The 19,880-nt window shown below is 46.4% G+C and overlaps 1 protein-coding gene across 1 annotated transcript; it reads right to left on the bottom strand.

Annotated features, from left to right (window-relative positions):
• Window positions 1–19,162: 19,162 nt before the first annotated feature.
• Window positions 19,163–19,558, bottom strand: LOC120990714 (histone H2A-beta, sperm-like). The gene has a single exon (XM_040419621.1). The coding sequence runs from the start codon at window positions 19,556–19,558 to the stop codon at window positions 19,163–19,165; it is 396 nt and encodes a 131-aa protein (XP_040275555.1).
• Between the last annotated feature and the right edge of the window lie 322 nt (window positions 19,559–19,880).

Below are 19,880 nucleotides of genomic sequence, written 5' to 3' on the forward strand. Positions count from 1 at the left end.
AAATTGATATTTTTTATTTTTTTCTCACAAAGTCTCCCGTTCCGCTAACTTGGGACAAAAATTTCAATCTTTCATGGACTCAATATGCCCCTCACAGAATACCTGGGGGTGTCTTCTTTCCGAAATGGGGTCACATGTGGGGTATTTATACTGCCCTGGCATTCTAGGGGCCCTAAAGCGTGAGAAGAAGTCTGGAATATAAATGTCTAAAAAATTTTACACATTTGGATTCCGTGAGGGGTATGGTGAGTTCATGTGAGATTTTATTTTTTGACACAAGTTAGTGGAATATGAGACTTTGTAAGAAAAAAAAAAAATAATTCCGCTAACTTGGGCCAAAAAAATGTCTGAATGGAGCCTTACAGAGGGGTGATCAATGACAGGGGGGGTGATCAATGACAGGGGGGGTGATCAATGACAGGGGGGGTGATCAATGACAGGGGGGTGATCAATGACAGGGGGGTGATCAATGACAGGGGGGTGATCAGGGAGTCTATATGGGGTGATAACCACAGTCATTGATCATGCCCCTGTAAGGCTTCATTCAGACGTCCGGATGCGTTTTGCGGATCCGATCCATCTATCAGTGCATCCGTAAAAATCATGCGGACATCTGAATGGAGCTTTACAGGGGGGTGATCAGGGAGTCTATATGGGGTGATAACCACAGTCATTGATCACTCCCGTGTAAGGCTTCATTCAGACGTCCGGATGCGTTTTGCGGATCCGATCCATCTATCAGTGGATCCGTAAAAATCATGCGGACGTCTGAATGGAGCTTTACAGGGGGGTAATCAATGACAGGGGGGTAATCAATGACAGGGGGGTGATCAGGGAGTCTATATGGGGTGATCACCACAGTCATTGATCACGCCCCTGTAAGGCTTCATTCAGACGTCCGGATGCGTTTTGCGGATCTGATCTATCTATCAGTGGATCCGTAAAAATCATGCGGACGTCTGAATGGAGCTTTACAGGGGGGTAATCAATGACAGGGGGGTGATCAGGGAGTCTATATGGGGTGATCACCACAGTCATTGATCACGCCCCTGTAAGGCTTCATTCAGACGTCCGGATGCGTTTTGCGGATCCGATCCATCTATCAGTGCATCCGTACAAATCATGCAGACATCTGAATGGAGCTTTACAGGGGGTTGATCAATGACAGGGGTGTAATCAATGACAGGGGGGTCATCAGGGAGTCTATATGGGGTGATAACCACAGTCATTGATCATGCCCCTGTAAGGCTTCATTCAGACGTCCGTATGCGTTTTGAGGATCCGATCCATCTATCAGTGCATCCGTAAAAATCATGCGGACATCTGAATGGAGCTTTACAGGGGGGTGATCAATGACAGGGGGGTGATCAGGGAGTCTATATGGGGTGATCACCACAGTCATTGATCACGCCCCTGTAAGGCTTCATTCAGACGTCCGGATGCGTTTTGCGGATCCGATCCATCTATCAGTGCATCCGTAAAAATCATGCGGACATCTGAATGGAGCTTTACAGGGGGTTGATCAATGACAGGGGTGTAATCAATGACAGGGGGGTGATCAGGGAGTCTATATGGGGTGATCACCACAGTCATTGATCATGCCCCTGTAAGGCTTCATTCAGACGTCCGGATGCGTTTTGCGGATCCGATCCATCTATCAGTGGATCCGTAAAAATCATGCGGACGTCTGAATGGAGCTTTACAGGGGGGTGATCAATGACAGGGGGGTGATCAATGACAGGGGGGTGATCAGGGAGTCTATATGGGGTGATCAGGGGTGATCAGGGGCTAATAAGGGGTTAATAAGTGACGGGGGGGGTGTAGTGTAGTGTAGTGGTGCTTGGTGCTACTTTACAGAGCTACCTGTGTCCTCTGGTGGTCGATCCAAACAAAGGGGACCACCAGAGGACCAGGTAGCAGGTATATTAGACGCTGTTATCAAAACAGCGTCTAATATACCTGTTAGGGGTTAAAAAAAACACATCTCCAGCCTGCCAGCGAACGATCGCCGCTGGCAGGCTGGAGATCAACTCTCTTACCTTCCGTTCCTGTGAGCGCGCGCGCCTGTGTGCGCGCGTTCACAGGAAATCTCGCGTCTCGCGAGAGGACGCGCCGGCGCGTCCAGGAGGAATGAATCAACCACCTCCAGGACGCGTCTGTGCGTACAGCGGTCCGGAGGTGGTTAAGTGTTCCCTTTATTTTTTTGAGCAGTGTATATTATTGGTATATAACACCCCTCTTCTATCAGTTTTTTTGGTGGGCGACTGGTATATCACACCAGTTATAATTATTTTTTCTAATTGCGTTTGTCACTCTGTCTAGCTGCAGTATCGCTGCAGAACCGCTCACCACTGCTGCACAATACAAATCCACTATAATATGCTTTCTATGTTAGAAAGTATATTATAAGTGTATTACACCCCTATGTACTACACTCCTATCAATAGTACACCTATACCAGTTCTTAAAAGGACTTTTGTGGACCTATTTGATAGCGTTTTTGTCCCTAACAGTCTGTCCCTGCTCCACACAGCAACCTTTCCCTACACTGGCAAAAACTGAATGTAAAATGGCGGCCAGATCGGGTCTATTTATAAGGTAGGGGGTATGTACATGTGCTGAAATGTCTCAATTGGCTGTCCTGTACCACCTGATGGATGTGTCATGGGTCAAAGTTCTTCGCAATGTAAAAGAATATGGCGGGCGCAAATATCGCCATATGCTCGCATGTTCGGCGAATCGCGAATGAGCAAAGTTCGCCGCGAACCGACCGCCGGGCGAACCGCAAGGCCATCACTACTTACAAGTATGTCACACGTACAGTAGCGCAGGTTTTGTAAGTGTATGCGCAAATAAATTACACTGAATGTCACAGATATTTAGGATGCGCAAATGTAACACAACAGATGTAGCAGAGGTTGTGTCACTGTCAGCAGCGGCCAAACAATTGCATGCAATTTAGCGCAGGTTGCGCTAATAATATATATTGCAGCCAGATAAAACAATAATCCTTAAAAGGACTTTTGTGTCTCTAACACCTTTCAACACTAAACAATTGTCCCTACACTATCTGTCCCTTCTGCTTAAGCTCTCCCTGACTAAGGGTCCATTTACACGTCCGCAGTGGATTGCGGATCCGCAATACACCCAGCTGGCACCCCCATAGAACTGCCTATTACTGTCCGCAATTGCGGACAAGAATCAAACATGTTTTATTTTTTTCGGGAGCAGTGGACCGGAAGATTGGGGCCGCATTCCGGAAATGCGGATGCGGACAGCACACTGTGTGCTGTCCGCATCTCTTTTAGCCCCATAGAGAATGAATGGGTCCGGATTCGTTCCGTAACGTTGCGGAACGGATCCGGACCCATTCTACGGACGTGTGATTGGACTCTAAGACTGATCTGAACCACTATATAGCACCCGATGACACGTTCCGGCCAGCCAATCACTGTAATGCCAGTAACCAACATGGCTATGGCATTACAGTGAGTGCTAGTACTTCCCCACATGTGCGGGGAGGAGACTCGAGCAGTTTGATTCTGATTACATATGTTTATGTCTTGTGCTTGTAACTATTGTTGAATAAACCAATCATTTTTGCCTATTCTGTGTTTAGAAGTTTTGTCTGCGAACTATTGTGATACGTCCAGTGGTTCCCCTTAACCCCTGAATGTGACAACGGTTCTAGGGAGCAACAGTATGAGGAAAGCCACTGTGATTGACTGAAACAGCCAGAGCCACTACCACTCCTATCCTCCGTTCCTCCCAGGCAGCTGCAGACCACTGGTGGATCCAGCTGCTCAGAAGTGGGGGTCGGCGGCCGCAGGGCACAGGGAGATGAGCACTTCCATTGTGGAAGCGTTCATCTCCATAGTCATCTGTATTGCCGTCCTCAGGACAGCGATACAGATACCTGTGCAGCAGGGCAGGGGAGAGAGAGGCGTGTGTAACATCCCAGAGTATGTCACTAAACTCTGTCTCCCTGCTACAACATGTCAGGTGCATCTGTATTGTCATCTTGTGTAGTCTAACATTGCATTTTCCATTATATGTATTTTCTATGCCTGTTTCATATTATTGCTGTAATTTTCCATGTACACCAGCAGGTGGCAGCAATGTGTTTAGTTCAGTTTAGCATATCTAGACTGGAATAGTACATTCCAATCTAGCCCCCCCCCCCCCCTCTTTGAGGAGGTGTGGAATATTCCCACATCCTGCCTCATGGGGAGGAAAGAAAGTTCTAGTTAGTGTACCAGCCACCCCGGCTAGGGGAAGGCTGTGTTAGTAGGAGCTCCCAGAAACAGGCATCCCAAGACAGGATCGAGCCTCGGCTGAGGCCAAGATCACTCTTCCCAGTCTGAGCCATCAGCCTCAGCCGGTTGACAAGAAAAGCAGCCATCTCCAGCCTCCAGGAAGAAGCATTCCCTGTGAGCCAAGCTGTGAGTACATATCCAGAGACCAGGAGAAGCCAAATTCCTCCTCAGCTAGTCAGGCCCATATCAAGCAGAAGACAGACAGAGCAGAAGATAAATACCTGCCAGATTCTCCGGGCATATAGTATAGGAGCAGAAGAGGCATTAACCCCTGCCACACATTATCCCCCTCTGGCATTCCTCACCTGGTAGGTGAGTTGCAACATCTTAAAGGGCCCTGAGACTATAACCTGCGCACATTGCAATTGGCGTCACAAACTAAAAAACATTAATTTTGCGCCAGTGTGCATTAGTCACAATCCGGCTTACTGCACGTGTCCCTTCCCCTTACTCTGATAGGCTGCAGGCACTAGGCCGGCAGCCTATCAGAGGCCGGCGCTGGGGGCGCGATGACGTCATCGCGCCGCCTGAGACGTACAGCGCGGGACACAGGCCGGAAGATGCCTGCATCGCATCGCTGACATGGAGGTAAGTATAAGTGTTTTTTTTTATATGTACAATAGTTTTACTGGCACATTAGGGGGGCTCTTGTAACTGGCACATTGGGGGGGCTCTTGTTTCTGGCACATGATGGGGGGGCTCTTATTACTGGCACACGATGGGGGGGCGCTTATTACTGGCACATGATGGAGGGGTGCTCTTACTACTGGCACGTGATAGGGGGCTCTTATTACTGGCACGTGATGGGGGCTCTTATTACTGACACGTGATGGGGGAGGTGCTCTTATTACTGGCACGTGATGGGGGGCTCTTATTACTGGCACGTGATGGGGGCTCTTATTACTGGCATGTGATGGGGGGCTCTTATTACTGGCACGTGATGGGGGGCTCTTATTACTGGCACGTGATGGGGGCTCTTATTACTGGCACGTGATGGGGGCTCTTATTACCGGCACATGATGGGGGGGCTCTTATTACTGGCACATGATGGGGGGGCTCTTATTACTGGCACATGATGGGGGGGTGCTCTTGTTACTGGCACATGATGGGGGGTGCTCTTGTTACTGGCACATGATGGGGGGTGCTCTTGTTACTGGGGGGCATCTATGGGGGCACATTTTACTGGCACGTGATGGGGGGCTCTTATTACTGGCACGTGATGGGGGCTCTTATTACTGGCATGTGATGGGGGGCTCTTATTACTGGCACGTGATGGGGGGCTCTTATTACTGGCACGTGATGGGGGCTCTTATTACTGGCACGTGATGGGGGCTCTTATTACCGGCACATGATGGGGGAGGTGCTCTTATTACTGGCACGTGATGGGGGGCTCTTATTACTGGCACGTGATGGGGGCTCTTATTACTGGCATGTGATGGGGGGCTCTTATTACTGGCACGTGATGGGGGGCTCTTATTACTGGCACGTGATGGGGGCTCTTATTACTGGCACGTGATGGGGGCTCTTATTACCGGCACATGATGGGGGGGCTCTTATTACTGGCACATGATGGGGGGGCTCTTATTACTGGCACATGATGGGGGGGTGCTCTTGTTACTGGCACATGATGGGGGGTGCTCTTGTTACTGGCACATGATGGGGGGTGCTCTTGTTACTGGGGGGCATCTATGGGGGCACATTTTACTGGCACATGATTGGGGGCACTTATTACTGGCACATTATTGGGGGCACTTATTACTGGCACATTATTAGGGGCACTTATTAATGGCACATTATTGGGGGCACTTATTACTGGCACATTATTGGGGGCACTTATTACTGGCACATTATTTGGGGCACTTATTAATGGCACATTATTGGGGGCACTTATTACTGGCACATTATTGGTGGGCACTATAGGGGCATCTACTGAGGCCACAAAGAAGGGGTATTTTATATGGGGGGCTCTGTTCAGTAGCATTTTATACTGGGACACATTATGGTGGGTACTATGGGGAAGGGGAGAGAGGAGTACTATGGGGTCATCTACGGGGGGCACTATACTTTCAAATTATGGGGGACACTGAGGGCATCTACTGGGGCACTATATATGGGGCATTTTATACTAGTACATTATGGGGGGCACTAGAAGGAAGGAGGGAGAGGAGCACTATGGGGGAATTTACTGGGGGCACTATATAGGGGTATTTTATGCTGGCACATTATGGGGGCACTATGAGGACATTAGCTCAACTGGCGGCATTTCAAGGGGGTATTTTTTGCACTGTCACATTGTGACACTGTGATTGACTCAAACAGCCAGAGCCACTACCACTCCTATCCTCCGTTCCTCCCAGGCAGCTGCAGACCACTGGTGGATCCAGCTGCTCAGAAGTGGGGGTCGGCGGCCGTAGGGCACAGGGAGATGAGCGCTTCCATTGTGGAAGCGTTCATCTCCATAGTCATCTGTATTGCCGTCCTCAGGACAGCGATACAGATACCTGTGCAGCAGGGCAGGGGAGAGAGAGGCGTGTGTAACATCCCAGAGTATGTCACTAAACTCTGTCTCCCTGCTACAACATGTCAGGTGCATCTGTATTGTCATCTTGTGTAGTCTAACATTGCATTTTCCATTATATGTATTTTCTATGCCTGTTTCATATTATTGCTGTAATTTTCCATGTACACCAGCAGGTGGCAGCAATGTGTTTAGTTCAGTTTAGCATATCTAGACTGGAATAGTACATTCCAATCTAGTTCCCCCCCTCTTTGAGGAGGTGTGGAATGTTACTGGCACATGATGGGGGGTGCTCTTGTTACTGGGGGGCATCTATGGGGGCACATTTTTAAAATTATGGGGGACACTGAGGGCATCTACTGGGGCACTATATATGGGGCATTTTATACTAGTACATTATGGGGGGCACTAGGAGGAAGGAGGGAGAGGAGCACTATGGGGGCATTTACTGGGGGCACTATATAGGGGTATTTTATGCTGGCACATTATGGGGGCACTATGAGGACATTAGCTCAACTGGCGGCATTTCAAGGGGGTATTTTTTGCACTGTCACATTATAAGGAGAATTATTTCTCCTGGTGGGGGGGGGGGGCATTATGGTGGGCTTTATTACTCCCCCATGGTATGACCCCCTAGTAGCAGCACCAGCCTCTCCTTGCTCTGCTATCCCTCTGCCCCTTCTCCAAATCCTTATTATGAAATCTTTCTCATTAGGATAAAACACAACATCAGCTCCACTGAGCCCCCGGCCAAAGTGTTGAAGTGGTGTCCGAGATCCCCAAGGGCCAAGCCAAGTAATTGTAAGTTTTCATGTGAAATATGTTTATGTTATACACATATAGCATACACTGTGCCACACAGTATACAGTATACCGCTACACTGTGCCACACAATATACAGTATACCTCTACACTGTGTAGTCTGTTCTATAAACACCATTGTTTTGTGCCGGCGGACAGAAAATAATCTGGAAGTGCCCCTCCCGAGACCAGGCTCTGGATCCACCACTGCTGCAGACAGAGGAAAAAACTGTTTAGATGACACTAGAATATCTAAAGAGAGCACATGAAAGAAGTAAGATTGCCTCACCTGTCAGATCGTTAAAAAATCCTAGTTGCAAACTTTCAGCATCAAAGGGAATTTCCAACTAGACATTTTCTGTTGTTGTTTGATCAACAAATTTTGTTTCTGAGACTAAGAAAGGGTGACATAAACAGAATTAAAAATTAAATAGAAGCAGTGAAATTCTGCTTGAGAGGAAAGGGCTTCCCTATGAAAGGGGATGCGTTCTAGTATCTCAGCGCTTCTAGTATCGTGTAAAACTCTGCAGTAATGGTCAAAAATCTACACAAAATATTTCTATATAATGCAAATATACAAACAGACATATAAGTGCAAAGTGAAAAAGATGAGTGATCTCAGAGTCATGATTTAGTAGCTCCTGGGTCTCACTGAAAAATTAACAAGCCCCCAACTACAGTACCGTGTGCCATTTATAATACTAGGACTGAGTGTACCTGATACATCTGCATCCACTAGCCTCACCTCTGACTGGTGTGAACCTGTGGCTCTGCACCTACTGCAAAACTACTCAGCAGAGAGGGTGCCATAGTAACCGGATGCCTGCTGTTTCTTACAGCAGACACATGCGGCTAATGTCCGTGACCGGCGGTAATGCCGATGGCGGACATTTAACCTCTTAAGGACACATGACGTACCGGTACGGCATGTTGTCCTGGTACTTAAGGACCCATGACGTACCGGTATGTCATGTATAGTTCCGATCACCGCCGCCCGGCGGGCGGTGATCGTAACCCGGTGCCTGCTCAAATCATTGAGCAGGCACCTTGGCTAGATGTGCCGGGGGGTCCTGTGACCCCCCCATGTCGGTGATCGCAGAAAACTGCAGGTCAATTCAGACCTGTGGTTTTCTGCGTTTCCAGGTTATTCGGGTCTCTGAGGACCCGTTAACCCGGAACAGGATGGTGATCGGTGGTGTGATTTTACCCCACCAATCACCATCCTGTGATCCTGAGTGGTGATGGTGACATCACCTCTCAGGATCGCCTCTGATTGGTAGGAGGGCGGGCCGGTGGGAGATTCAAATGATAGCAGCGCTCCTCTCCTCCTCCTTTTGTGTCCGTAACCTGCACGTCGGTGGGATCTGAGCCAGCATCACCTCATCTGTGCCCCAGCACCCATCCTTGCCCCCAGGACCCAATCTGAGCCCCAGCACCCCCCATCTTTATCAGCAGGTAATTAGGGAAAGTATAGGGAAAGGTTAGGCTAGGCAGGGAAAATAAAGGGAAAGTTAGTGGTAAAAAAAAAGTTTTCTTGCATCACCCTAAGTAGGGTGTCTGGGGTCCACAGCACAGCTGTGTAACCCTAGACCCCCCAGGGGTGCTGCTGCTTGCCCCCTGCCCCCCTCTCCAACTTTTTTGGGGCGCAGGCAGTTTTATTTAAAAAAAAATAAAAAAAATTTGGTGCGTACGCTGACTGTGGCCGGCACTCTTAGCGTCCGGCCACTGTTAGTGCATCGCACACCCCACCGCTGATCAACTTCGGACGGTTGAATTTTTTTAAAACTTTTTTTTCACATTTTTTCCCCTTATTTTAGTTAGTCTTTTTTTTTTGTCTGTTAGGCTTAGGGTGAGTACGTGAACACCCGTGCCCCACGCACACCAAATAAAGATTTACACGCACGCACATACACACGCAGACACACACTCCCCTATGGCCCGCCAGACGTTCTCGGCTGAGGAGGCATACGCCCAGCTTGCCTCCGACTCCGAGAGTCCCAGTGAGGACGAGGATGACCCCACTTTCCTGTTGTCATCCGCGTCCTCCTCATCATCTAGTGATGATGATGAGCCCCCAAGGCGGCGGAGACGCCGCCAGGCGGAGCAAGGGGACCATCATGTTAGGGACCCTGTGGCCATATTAGGGACCCTGTGGCCCACCCTAGTACGAGCAGCTCTGGAGCTCGTACTAGTCTTCCGGCCCACCAGTTAAATTCACCGAAGCCCCCTGCCGGTGAACTTGTCTGGTGTACCCCAGAGCGATTTGAGCCCGTGATTCCCGATTTTGTAGGCCAACCAGGAATCCAGATTTCCACAGTGGGCTTCACTGAATATGACTTTTTTCAGTGACCAACTGGTAAATCTAATGGTGGAGCAGACGATCCTGTACACCCAACAGTTCGTTGCTCAACACCCGGGCTCCTTTTTGGCTAGGTCCGGTGGCTGGACGCCGAGGTATGGCGTGAAGCTGTACAAACTTTGTGAGAGTACCTCAGGGAACACTTACAAGTTTCGTGTGTACGAGGGGCGAGATTCCTGTATTCAACCACCAGAATGTCCCCCCAATCTGGGTGTTAGCGGGAAACTTGTGTGGGTCCTTTTGCACCCACTGCTAGATAAGGGTTACCACCTTTATGTGGATAACTTTTATACTAGTATCCCCTTGTTCCAGTCCCTCGCTGCCAGATCCACGTCCGCTTGTGAGACCGTGCGGAAAAATCAACGTGGCCTCCCTGCCCACCCCCTCCAGGTACCTATCCCCAGGGGTGAGACCCGTACCCCTACCACTGGAAACCTGTTGCTGGTCAGATATAAGGACAAGAGGGATGTCCTTGTACTGTCCACAATTCATGGTAACGGCATCACCCCTGTCCCTGTGCGAGGTACCGCGGCAACGGTCCTCAAGCCCGATTGTATCGTCGACTACAATCGGTAAATGGGAGGAGTTGATCTCTCTGATCAAGTCCTCAAGCCATATAATGCCATGCGCAAAACCCGGGCATGGTACAAAAAAATTGTGGTCTACTTGGTGCAGGTTAGGTTGCCATGTACAACTCTTTTGTGCTGTCCCGGAGCGCTGGCAACACAGGGAAATTCCTTCAGTTCTATGAGGCAGTCCTCCAGGCCCTGATCTTTTCTGACCGGGAAAGAGCAGGCCGGAGTACCTTGGGAACTGGAGGCGCCCGGATCCTCCCTGGCCAACACTTTCCAGGTGTGGTCCCCCATACTGGAAAGAAAGGACAAACCCAAAAAAGGTGCAGAGTGTGTCACAGGAGGGGGATACGGAAGGACACCACTACTCAATGTGACACTTGCCCCGATCATCCGGGCCTCTGCATTATTGGTTGCTTCAGGGAGTACCACACTTCCATGGAGTACTAAATTTATATCCCAATTTAGCCACTGACTATCGGATAAAAAATCTGGTTCTCAGACTTAAGACACTCAAAAAAAAAAAAAAAATGTTAAAAAAGTATACAAATTAGGTATCTCCGCGTCGGTAATAATCTCCCCTATAAAAATATCCCATGACCTAACCCCCCAGATTAACACGTTCCAAAAGAAAAAAAAAAACGGTGCAAAAAAAGAATTCTTTTTGTCACCTTACATAACAAAAAGTTTAATAGCAAGCAATCAAAAAGTCATATAGCCCCCAAAATAGTGCCAATAAAACTGTCCTCTCATCCCACAAAAAATGAGCCCCCACATAAGATAATCAGCTAAAAAACAAAAAAAATAAATGACTCAGACTTTAGAGATACAAAAAAAAAAATTTTGTATCAAAAAGGATAATATAGTCTAAAATCTAAATAATTGTAAAAAAAAGTTGACTTATTAGGTATCGCCGCGTCCGTAAGAATCTCCTCTATAAAAATACCCCATGACCTAACCCCCCAGAATAACACGGTCAAAAAAAAAAAAGCAAGGGTTAAAAACCAAACAAAACTTAATATGTATTACGCTATTACTGCAGTTTACAGAAACGCCACATTTGTGGTCATAAACTGCTGTATCAGTAAATGGGAGGCGCAAAAGGAAAGGACCGACATGGTTTCTGGAAGGCCGATTTTGATGGCCTTTTTTATTGACACCATGTCCCTTTTGAAGCCCCCCTGATGCCCCCCTAGAGTAAAAACTCCCTAAAAGTGACCCCATCTAAGAAACTACACCCCTCAAGGTATTCAAAACTGATTTTACAAACTTTATTAACCCTTTGGGTGTTCCTCAACAGTTAATGGCAAATGGAGATTAAATTTCAGAATTTAAATTTTTGGTAACCTTGCCTCACAAAAATGAAATATAGAGCAACCAAAAATCATATGTACCCTAAAAATAGTCCCAACAAAACCGCCTCCTTAAACCGCCACCTTATCCCGTAGTTTCCAAAATGGGGTCACTTTTAGGGAGTTTCTACTCCAGGGGTGTATCAGAGGGGTTGAAACAGGACACGGTGTAAATAAACCGATCCATAAAAATCAGCCCTCCAAAAACCACATGGCGCTCCTTTCCCTCTACGCCCCGCCGTGTGGCCGCACAGTAGTGTACGACCACATATGCAGTGTTTCTGTAAACGGCAGAGTCAGGGCAATAAAGATACAGTCTTGTTTGGCTATTAACCCTTGCTTTGTTAGTGGAAAAAATTGGTTAAAATGGAAAATTTGGCAAAAAAATGATATTCTCAAATTTCATCCCCATTTGCCAATAACTCTTGTGCAACACCTAAAGGGTTAAAGACGTTTGTAAAATCAGTTTTGAATACCTTGAGGGATGTAGTTTCTTTGATGAGGTCATTTTTAGGGAGTTTCTACTCCAGGAGTGCATCAGGGGGGTTGAAACAGGACACGGTGTAAATAATCCAGTCCAGCGAAATCTGCCTTCCAAAAACCATACGGCGCACCTTTCCCTCTACGCCCTACTGTGTGGCTGTACAGCAGTGTACAACCACATATGGGGTGTTTCTGTAAACGGCAGAGTAAGGGCAATAAAGATACAGTCTTGTTTGGCTATTTACCCTTGCTTTGTAAGTGAAAAAAATGGGTTAAAATGGAAAATTTGGCAAAAAAATGAAATTCTCAAATTTCATCCCCATTTGCCAATGACTCTTGTGCAACACCTAAAGGGTTAACAAAGTTTGTAAAAACAGTTTTGAATACCTTGAGGGGTGTAGTTTCTAGAATGGGGTCATTTTTGGGTGGTTTCTATTATGTAAGCCTCGCAAAGTGACTTCAGACCTGAACTGGTCCCTAAAAATTTCAAGATTTGCTTCTAAACTTCTAAGCCTTGTAACATCCCCAAAAATTAAAATATCATTCCCAAAATGATCCAAACATGAAGTAGACATATGGGGAGTGTAAAGTAATAACTATTTTTGGAGGTATTACTATGTATTATAGAAGTAGAGAAATTGAAACTTGGAAATTTGCAATTTTTAAAAAAAATTTGCTAAATTTGGTATTTTTCTATAAATAAAAATGAATTTTTTTTACTTCATTTTACCAGTGTCATGAAGTACAATATGTGACGAAAAAACAATCTCAGAATGGCTTGGATAAGTCAAAGCATTTTAAAGTTATCACCACTTAAAGTGACACTGGTCAGATTAGCAAAAAATGGCCTGGTCCTTAGGGTGAAATAAGGCTGTGTCCCAAAGGGGTTAAAGGGCTTCTGTCACCCCCATTTAGCAATTTTTAGTTTCGGACATTAGCTATTTGCTAATGTCAGTTGAGTCCATATATATCTCTCTTACTTCTCTCTGTGCTTTAATTTCTTTAAAAATCGTACTTTTATAATATGCTAATTACTTCACTACCAGCAAGTTGGGTGGTTACTTGCTGGTACCCGCCGCATCCTCGGACTATAAACATGCCCCCTCCTCCACTTAATAGGCCCTGTCTGCCCATGAAAACCCGCGCCTGTGCCGTACCGGTCCTCATTCGGCGCAGCCGCTCTGAGAGAAGGATGCTTTTCCGGGTGTAGGCTGACGTCATCTGCGCAGGCGCACTGAGGAAGGAGCGGGCAAGCAAGCGTCCTTCTCTCAGAGCGCCTGCACCAAATGAGGACCGGTACGGCGCAGGCACGGGTTTTCATGGGCAGACAGGGCCAACGGGAGGAGGAGAGCGCTCGCTAGCCCTATCTATCAAGTGGAGGAGGGGGCGTGTTTATAGTCCGAGGATGCGGCAGCTACCAGCAAGTAACCGCCCAACTTGCTGGTAGTGAAGTAATTTGCATATTATAAAAGTAAGATTTTTAACCACCTCCAGACCGCCTAACGCAGGATCGCGTTCCGGAGGTGGCAGCCCTGCGCAGAGTCACACATATATGCGTCATCTCGCGATGGCCGAGATTTCCTGTGAACGCGCGCACACAGGCGCGCGCGCTCACAGGAACGGAAGGTAAGAGAGTTGATCTCCAGCCTGCCAGCGGCGATCGTTCGCTGGCAGGCTGGAGATGTGTTTTTTTTAACCCCTAACAGGTATATTAGACGCTGTTTTGATAACAGCGTCTAATATACCTGCTACCTGGTCCTCTGGTGGTCCCCTTTGTTTGGATCGACCACCAGAGGACACAGGTAGCTCAGTAAAGTAGCACCACTACACTACACTACACCCCCCCCCCCCCCCCCGTCACTTATTAACCCCTTATTAGCCCCTGATCACCCCTGATCACCCTATATAGACTCCCTGATCACCCCCCTGTCATTGATTACCCCCCTGTCATTGATCAACCCCCTGTAAAGCTCCATTCAGACGTCCGCATGATTTTTACAGATCCACTGATAGATGGATCGGATCCGCAAAACGCATCCGGACGTCTGAATGAAGCCTTACAGGGGCATGATCAATGACTGTGGTGATCACCCCATATAGACTCCCTGATCACCCCCCTGTCATTGATTACCCCCCTGTCATTGATTACCCCCCTGTAAAGCTCCATTCAGATGTCCGCATGATTTTTACGGATGCACTCATAGATGGATCCGATCCGCAAAACGCATCCGGACGTCTGAATGAAGCCTTACAGGGGCATGATCAATGACTGTGGTGATCACCCCATATAGACTCCCTGATCACCACCCTGTAAAGCTCCATTCAGATGTCCGCATGATTTTTACGGATGCACTGATAGATGGATCCGATCCGCAAAACGCATCCGGACGTCTGAATGAAGCCTTACAGGGGCATGATCAATGACTGTGGTGATCACCCCATATAGACTCCCTGATCACCCCCCTGTAAAGCTCCATTCAGATGTCCGCATGATTTTTACGGATGCACTGATAGATGGATCCGATCCGCAAAACGCATACGGACGTCTGAATGAAGCCTTACAGGGGCATGATCAATGACTGTGGTGATCACCCCATATAGACTCCCTGATCACCCCCCTGTCATTGATTACCCCCCCTGTCATTGATCACCCCCCCTGTCATTGATCACCCCCCCTGTCATTGATCACCCCCCCTGTCATTGATCAACCCCCTGTCATTGATCACCCCCCTGTCATTGATCACCCCCCCTGTCATTGATCACCCCCCTGTCATTGATCACCCCCCTGTAAGGCTCCATTCAGACATTTTTTTGGCCCAAGTTAGCGGAATTTTTTTTTTTTTTTCTTACAAAGTCTCATATTCCACTAACTTGTGTCAAAAAATAAAATCTCACATGAACTCACCATACCCCTCACGGAATCCAAATGCGTAAAATTTTTTAGACATTTATATTCCAGACTTCTTCTCACGCTTTAGGGCCCCTAGAATGCCAGGGCAGTATAAATACCCCACATGTGACCCCATTTCGGAAATAAGACACCCCCAGGTATTCCGTGAGGGGCATATTGAGTCCATGAAAGATTGAAATTTTTGTCCCAAGTTAGCGGAACGGGAGACTTTGTGAGAAAAAAATTAAAAATATCAATTTCCGCTAACTTGTGCCAAAAAAAAAAAATTCTATGAACTCGCCATGCCCCTTATTGAATACCTTGGGGTGTCTTCTTTCCAAAATGGTGTCACATGTGGGGTATTTATACTGCCCTGGCATTCTAGGGGCCCCAAAGCGTGAGAAGAAGTCTGGTATCCAAATGTCTAAAAATGCCCTACTAAAAGGAATTTGGGCACCTTTGCGCATCTAGGCTGCAAAAAAGTGTCACACATCTGGTATCGGCGTACTCAGGAGAAGTTGGGGAATGTGTTTTGAGGTGTCATTTTACATATACCCATGCTGGGTGAGAGAAATATCTTGGTCAAATGCCAACTTTGTATAAAAAAATGGGAAAAGTTGTCTTTTGCCAAGATATTTCTCTCACCCAGCAAGGGTATATGTAAAATGACACCCCAAAACACATTCCCCAACTTCTCCTGAATACGGCGATACCACATGTGTGACACTTTTTTGCAGCCTAGGTGGGCAAAGGGGCCCATATTCCAAAGAGCACCTTTCGGATTTCACAGGTCATTTACCTACTTACCACACATTAGGGCCCCTGGAAAATGCCAGGGCAGTATAACTACACCACAAGTGACCCCATTTTGGAAAGAAGACACCCCAAGGTATTTCGTGAGGGGCATGGCGAGTTCCTAGAATTTTTTATTTTTTGTCACAAGTTAGTGGAAAATGATGATTTTTTTTTTTATTTTTTTTTTCATACAAAGTCTCATATTCCACTAACTTGTGACAAAAAATAAAAACTTCCATGAACTCACTATGCCCATCAGCGAATACCTTGGGGTCTCTTCTTTCCAAAATGGGTAGTTATACTGCCCTGGCATTCTAGGGGCCCAAATGTGTGGTAAGGAGTTTGAAATCAAATTCTGTAAAAAATGACCTGTGAAATCCGAAAGGTGCTCTTTGGAATATAAGCCCCTTTGCCCACCTAGGCTGCAAAAAAGTGTCACACATCTGGTATCGCCGTACTCAGGAGAAGTTGGGGAATGTGTTTTGGGGTGTCATTTTACATATACCCATGCTGGGTGAGAGAAATATCTTGGCAAAAGACAACTTTTCCCATTTTTTTATACAAAGTTGGCATTTGACCAAGATATTTATCTCACCCAGTATGGGTATATGTAAAATGACACCCCAAAACACATTCCCCACCTTCTCCTGAGTACGGCAATACCAGATGTGTGACACTTTTTTGCAGCCTAGGTGGGCAAAGGGGACCATATTCCAAAGAGCACCTTTCGGATTTCACTCGTCATTTTTTACAGAATTTGATTTCAAACTCCTTACCACACATTTGGGCCCCTAGAATGCCAGGACAGTATAACTACCCCACAAGTGACCCCATTTTGGAAAGAAGAGACCCCAAGGTATTCGCTGATGGGCATAGTGAGTTCATGGAAGTTTTTATTTTTTGTCACAAGTTAGTGGAATATGAGACTTTGTATGAAAAAAAAAAAAAAAAAAAATCATCATGACAGGTGCTCAGAAAGTCAGAGCTGCTTCAAAAAGCGGAAATTCACATTTTTGTACCATAGTTTGTAAACGCTATAACTTTTACCCAAACCATTTTTTTTTTACCCAAACATTTTTTTTTTTTCAAAGACATGTAGAACTATAAATTTAAAGCAAAATTTCTATATGGATCTCGTTTTTTTTGCAAAATTTTACAACTGAAAGTGAAAAATGTCATTTTTTTGCAAAAAAATCGTTAAATTTCGATTAATAACAAAAAAAGTAAAAATGTCAGGAGCAATGAAATACCACCAAATGAAAGCTCTATTAGTGAGAAGAAAAGGAGGTAAAATTCATTTGGGTGGTAAGTTGCATGACCGAGCAATAAACGGTGAAAGTAGTGTAGGTCAGAAGTGTAAAAAGTGGCCTGGTCTTTCAGGGTGTTTAAGCACTGGGGGCTGAAGTGGTTAAAGAAATTAAAGCACAGAGAGAGGTAAGAGAGATATATATGGACTCAACTGACATTAGCAAATAGCTAATGTCCGAAACTGAAAATTGCTAAATGGGGGATGACAGAAGCTCTTTAATACTTCAGATGCCGTGGTCAAACCTGACCACGGCATCTGAGCACGCTAGAAGCCGAAAGTGCATGCCGGAGCTTGTGTGCGGCGGTCCCTGTCATAGTGAATGACAGGAGGCTGCTGCACAGTCTTTCCTATGGCGCCCTTGCCTATAATAGGTCTCCATAGGAAAGTAGTGCATTGGAGTCTATGATAATAGCAATGGAATGACTGAATGTTATAGTTCCCTATGGGAACTATAAAAAAGTGTAAAAAAAATGAATAAAATTTTTACAAATAAAAAAAAAAAAGTGATCAAAAAGTCCTCCACGCCCCAGAATGGTATCAATGAAAAGTGCAGATCGCCCCACAAAAATTAGCCCTCATCCAGCTCCACACACATAACTAAACTAGGGGACAGAAAATTACAGCAAAATCAAATTTTTCACGTTTTTTAAATTTATTTTCAGCATCGAAACACAAGGAAAAGTATACATATGTGATATCGCCGGATTCGTACCGACCTAGAGAATGAAGATCACAAGTCAGTTTTACCGCATAATGAACGCCGTAAAATAAAAAACCCATAAAACTGTGGCAAAATTGCATTTTTTTCCCAATGTCACCACCTTTGGATTTTTTTTCCCCACTTCCCACTACATTCTATGCAATATTAAATGGTGGCGTTGGAAAGTATAACTTGTTTTGCAAAAAATAAGCCCTCATACGACTATGTGAACAGAAAAATTAAAAAGTTATGGCTCTGGGAAGGCGGGGAGCGAAAAATGAGAAAGCAGAGTCAAAAAAACCTCCAGGATAGAAAGGGTAAATGGGCATATGTCTGAATGAAGTACCCGGTGTCCATTGGCTACACACCTATCAGCACTGTCTGGTGCCCCAATGACTTGTTCTCAATTAGGCTGGCAGGAGCTGAAATGGCAGGAATCCAGCTGTAGGATACAGCTACATGGCAACACTAGTCGTGTGACAGCGGTCTCGGCCAGGATCGCAGGGGCATCACAGTGATCCCATAGAAATCAATGAGGGGCAGCACATGTGCCATGACTGCAACGCCCCAATCGCAAAACATCAGGCAGAGTTGGATTTTTTATGATTGAGGAGTTGCAGTCACAGCACACATGCAACTCGTGCTATGACCGCACTCATTTCTAAGTGATGACCGAAACACTGTGATGCCCCTACGATCCGGGGCGTGACAGCTGACACACCACCAGTGTCGCCATGATGCTGTACCCATATGGACAGACAGTTTTAAGTGACACCATCTGGTTCTGAGATTCCTAGAAGAGGTGTTATAAGCACTGGGCAGACCCCAGACCAGATCCCCTAAATAAATGAAGGCCCCTGAATAAATATGTGCCCCAGAATATATATAGATCAGACCTCAAACTAAATAGCTACAGAGCCCATAAAAAAACAGACCAACGACCGACCCTTCAAAATAAATCCATCAATATCACTGGCTGCACAATTCCTTTAAGTAAGTATATTAGCTTTATTTTTAACACATGTGGGTGGCCCTTACAAGGGCCTTTGGGTCAGTGAGAGAGGCATTTAGAAGTCTGCAGGTGGCAGTATCTGGATGAAACAGGGGTACACTTCTTTGATGGGAGAACAGCACACAGCGCCCCCCTGTGGTATGATGACATTTTTTACCAGTTCATCCAGCTCCACATCTACATGCATTGCCAGCTGCAGGTGACGAGGAGTAATGCGGCGGCTCTTCCATGACCGAGCTTCATACCCAGCCAAGAACATGACCTCCCTAGTCATAAACTCCATCACAGCGGCCAGGAACACTGGAGCATTGGCACTGAAGCGTTTGGCATAATTCCTTTTCCTCAAAAAGCGGTGTATACGGCCAACTGGAAACTTCAGTCCTGCTCTGTATGTTCTGCTGATCCTGGCTTTGGCTCTGCTCTTTCCTCTGCGATCTCTGCTACGTGACATGCTCACAAGGAACAGAAAGGCTATTGCACCAGAAAATAATCCAGAATGAAAAGGAGACGTGGTGACGCTGATATTTAGAACCACTGCTGCTCTCTGATTGGTTGAAATCCAAGACTGTTTTATGACATCACAGTCAGAATGACTCATTCCTCGTGGGTGGTTCTAATTGCTTCTTCTGGGCAGTGCCGCCTTCCGAATGATAGAAATTGAAGTCATCTTCATAACATGAACTTGCGCATAGCTACAACCACAGGAGATGTTCAGTTTATCCTTCAACAGCCTGACATTCTGTCTATTGTCCGCCATCCTGTTCTCTCAGTAG

The sequence above is a fragment of the Bufo bufo genome, chromosome 2 (genome assembly GCF_905171765.1).
Source record: "Bufo bufo chromosome 2, aBufBuf1.1, whole genome shotgun sequence".
Classification (NCBI taxonomy): domain Eukaryota; kingdom Metazoa; phylum Chordata; class Amphibia; order Anura; family Bufonidae; genus Bufo; species Bufo bufo.

Bases quoted from the DNA above. Each gene is read 5' to 3' on its own strand.
- LOC120990714 (XM_040419621.1), bottom strand. From the start codon at position 19,558: ATGTCACGTAGCAGAGATCGCAGAGGAAAGAGCAGAGCCAAAGCCAGG.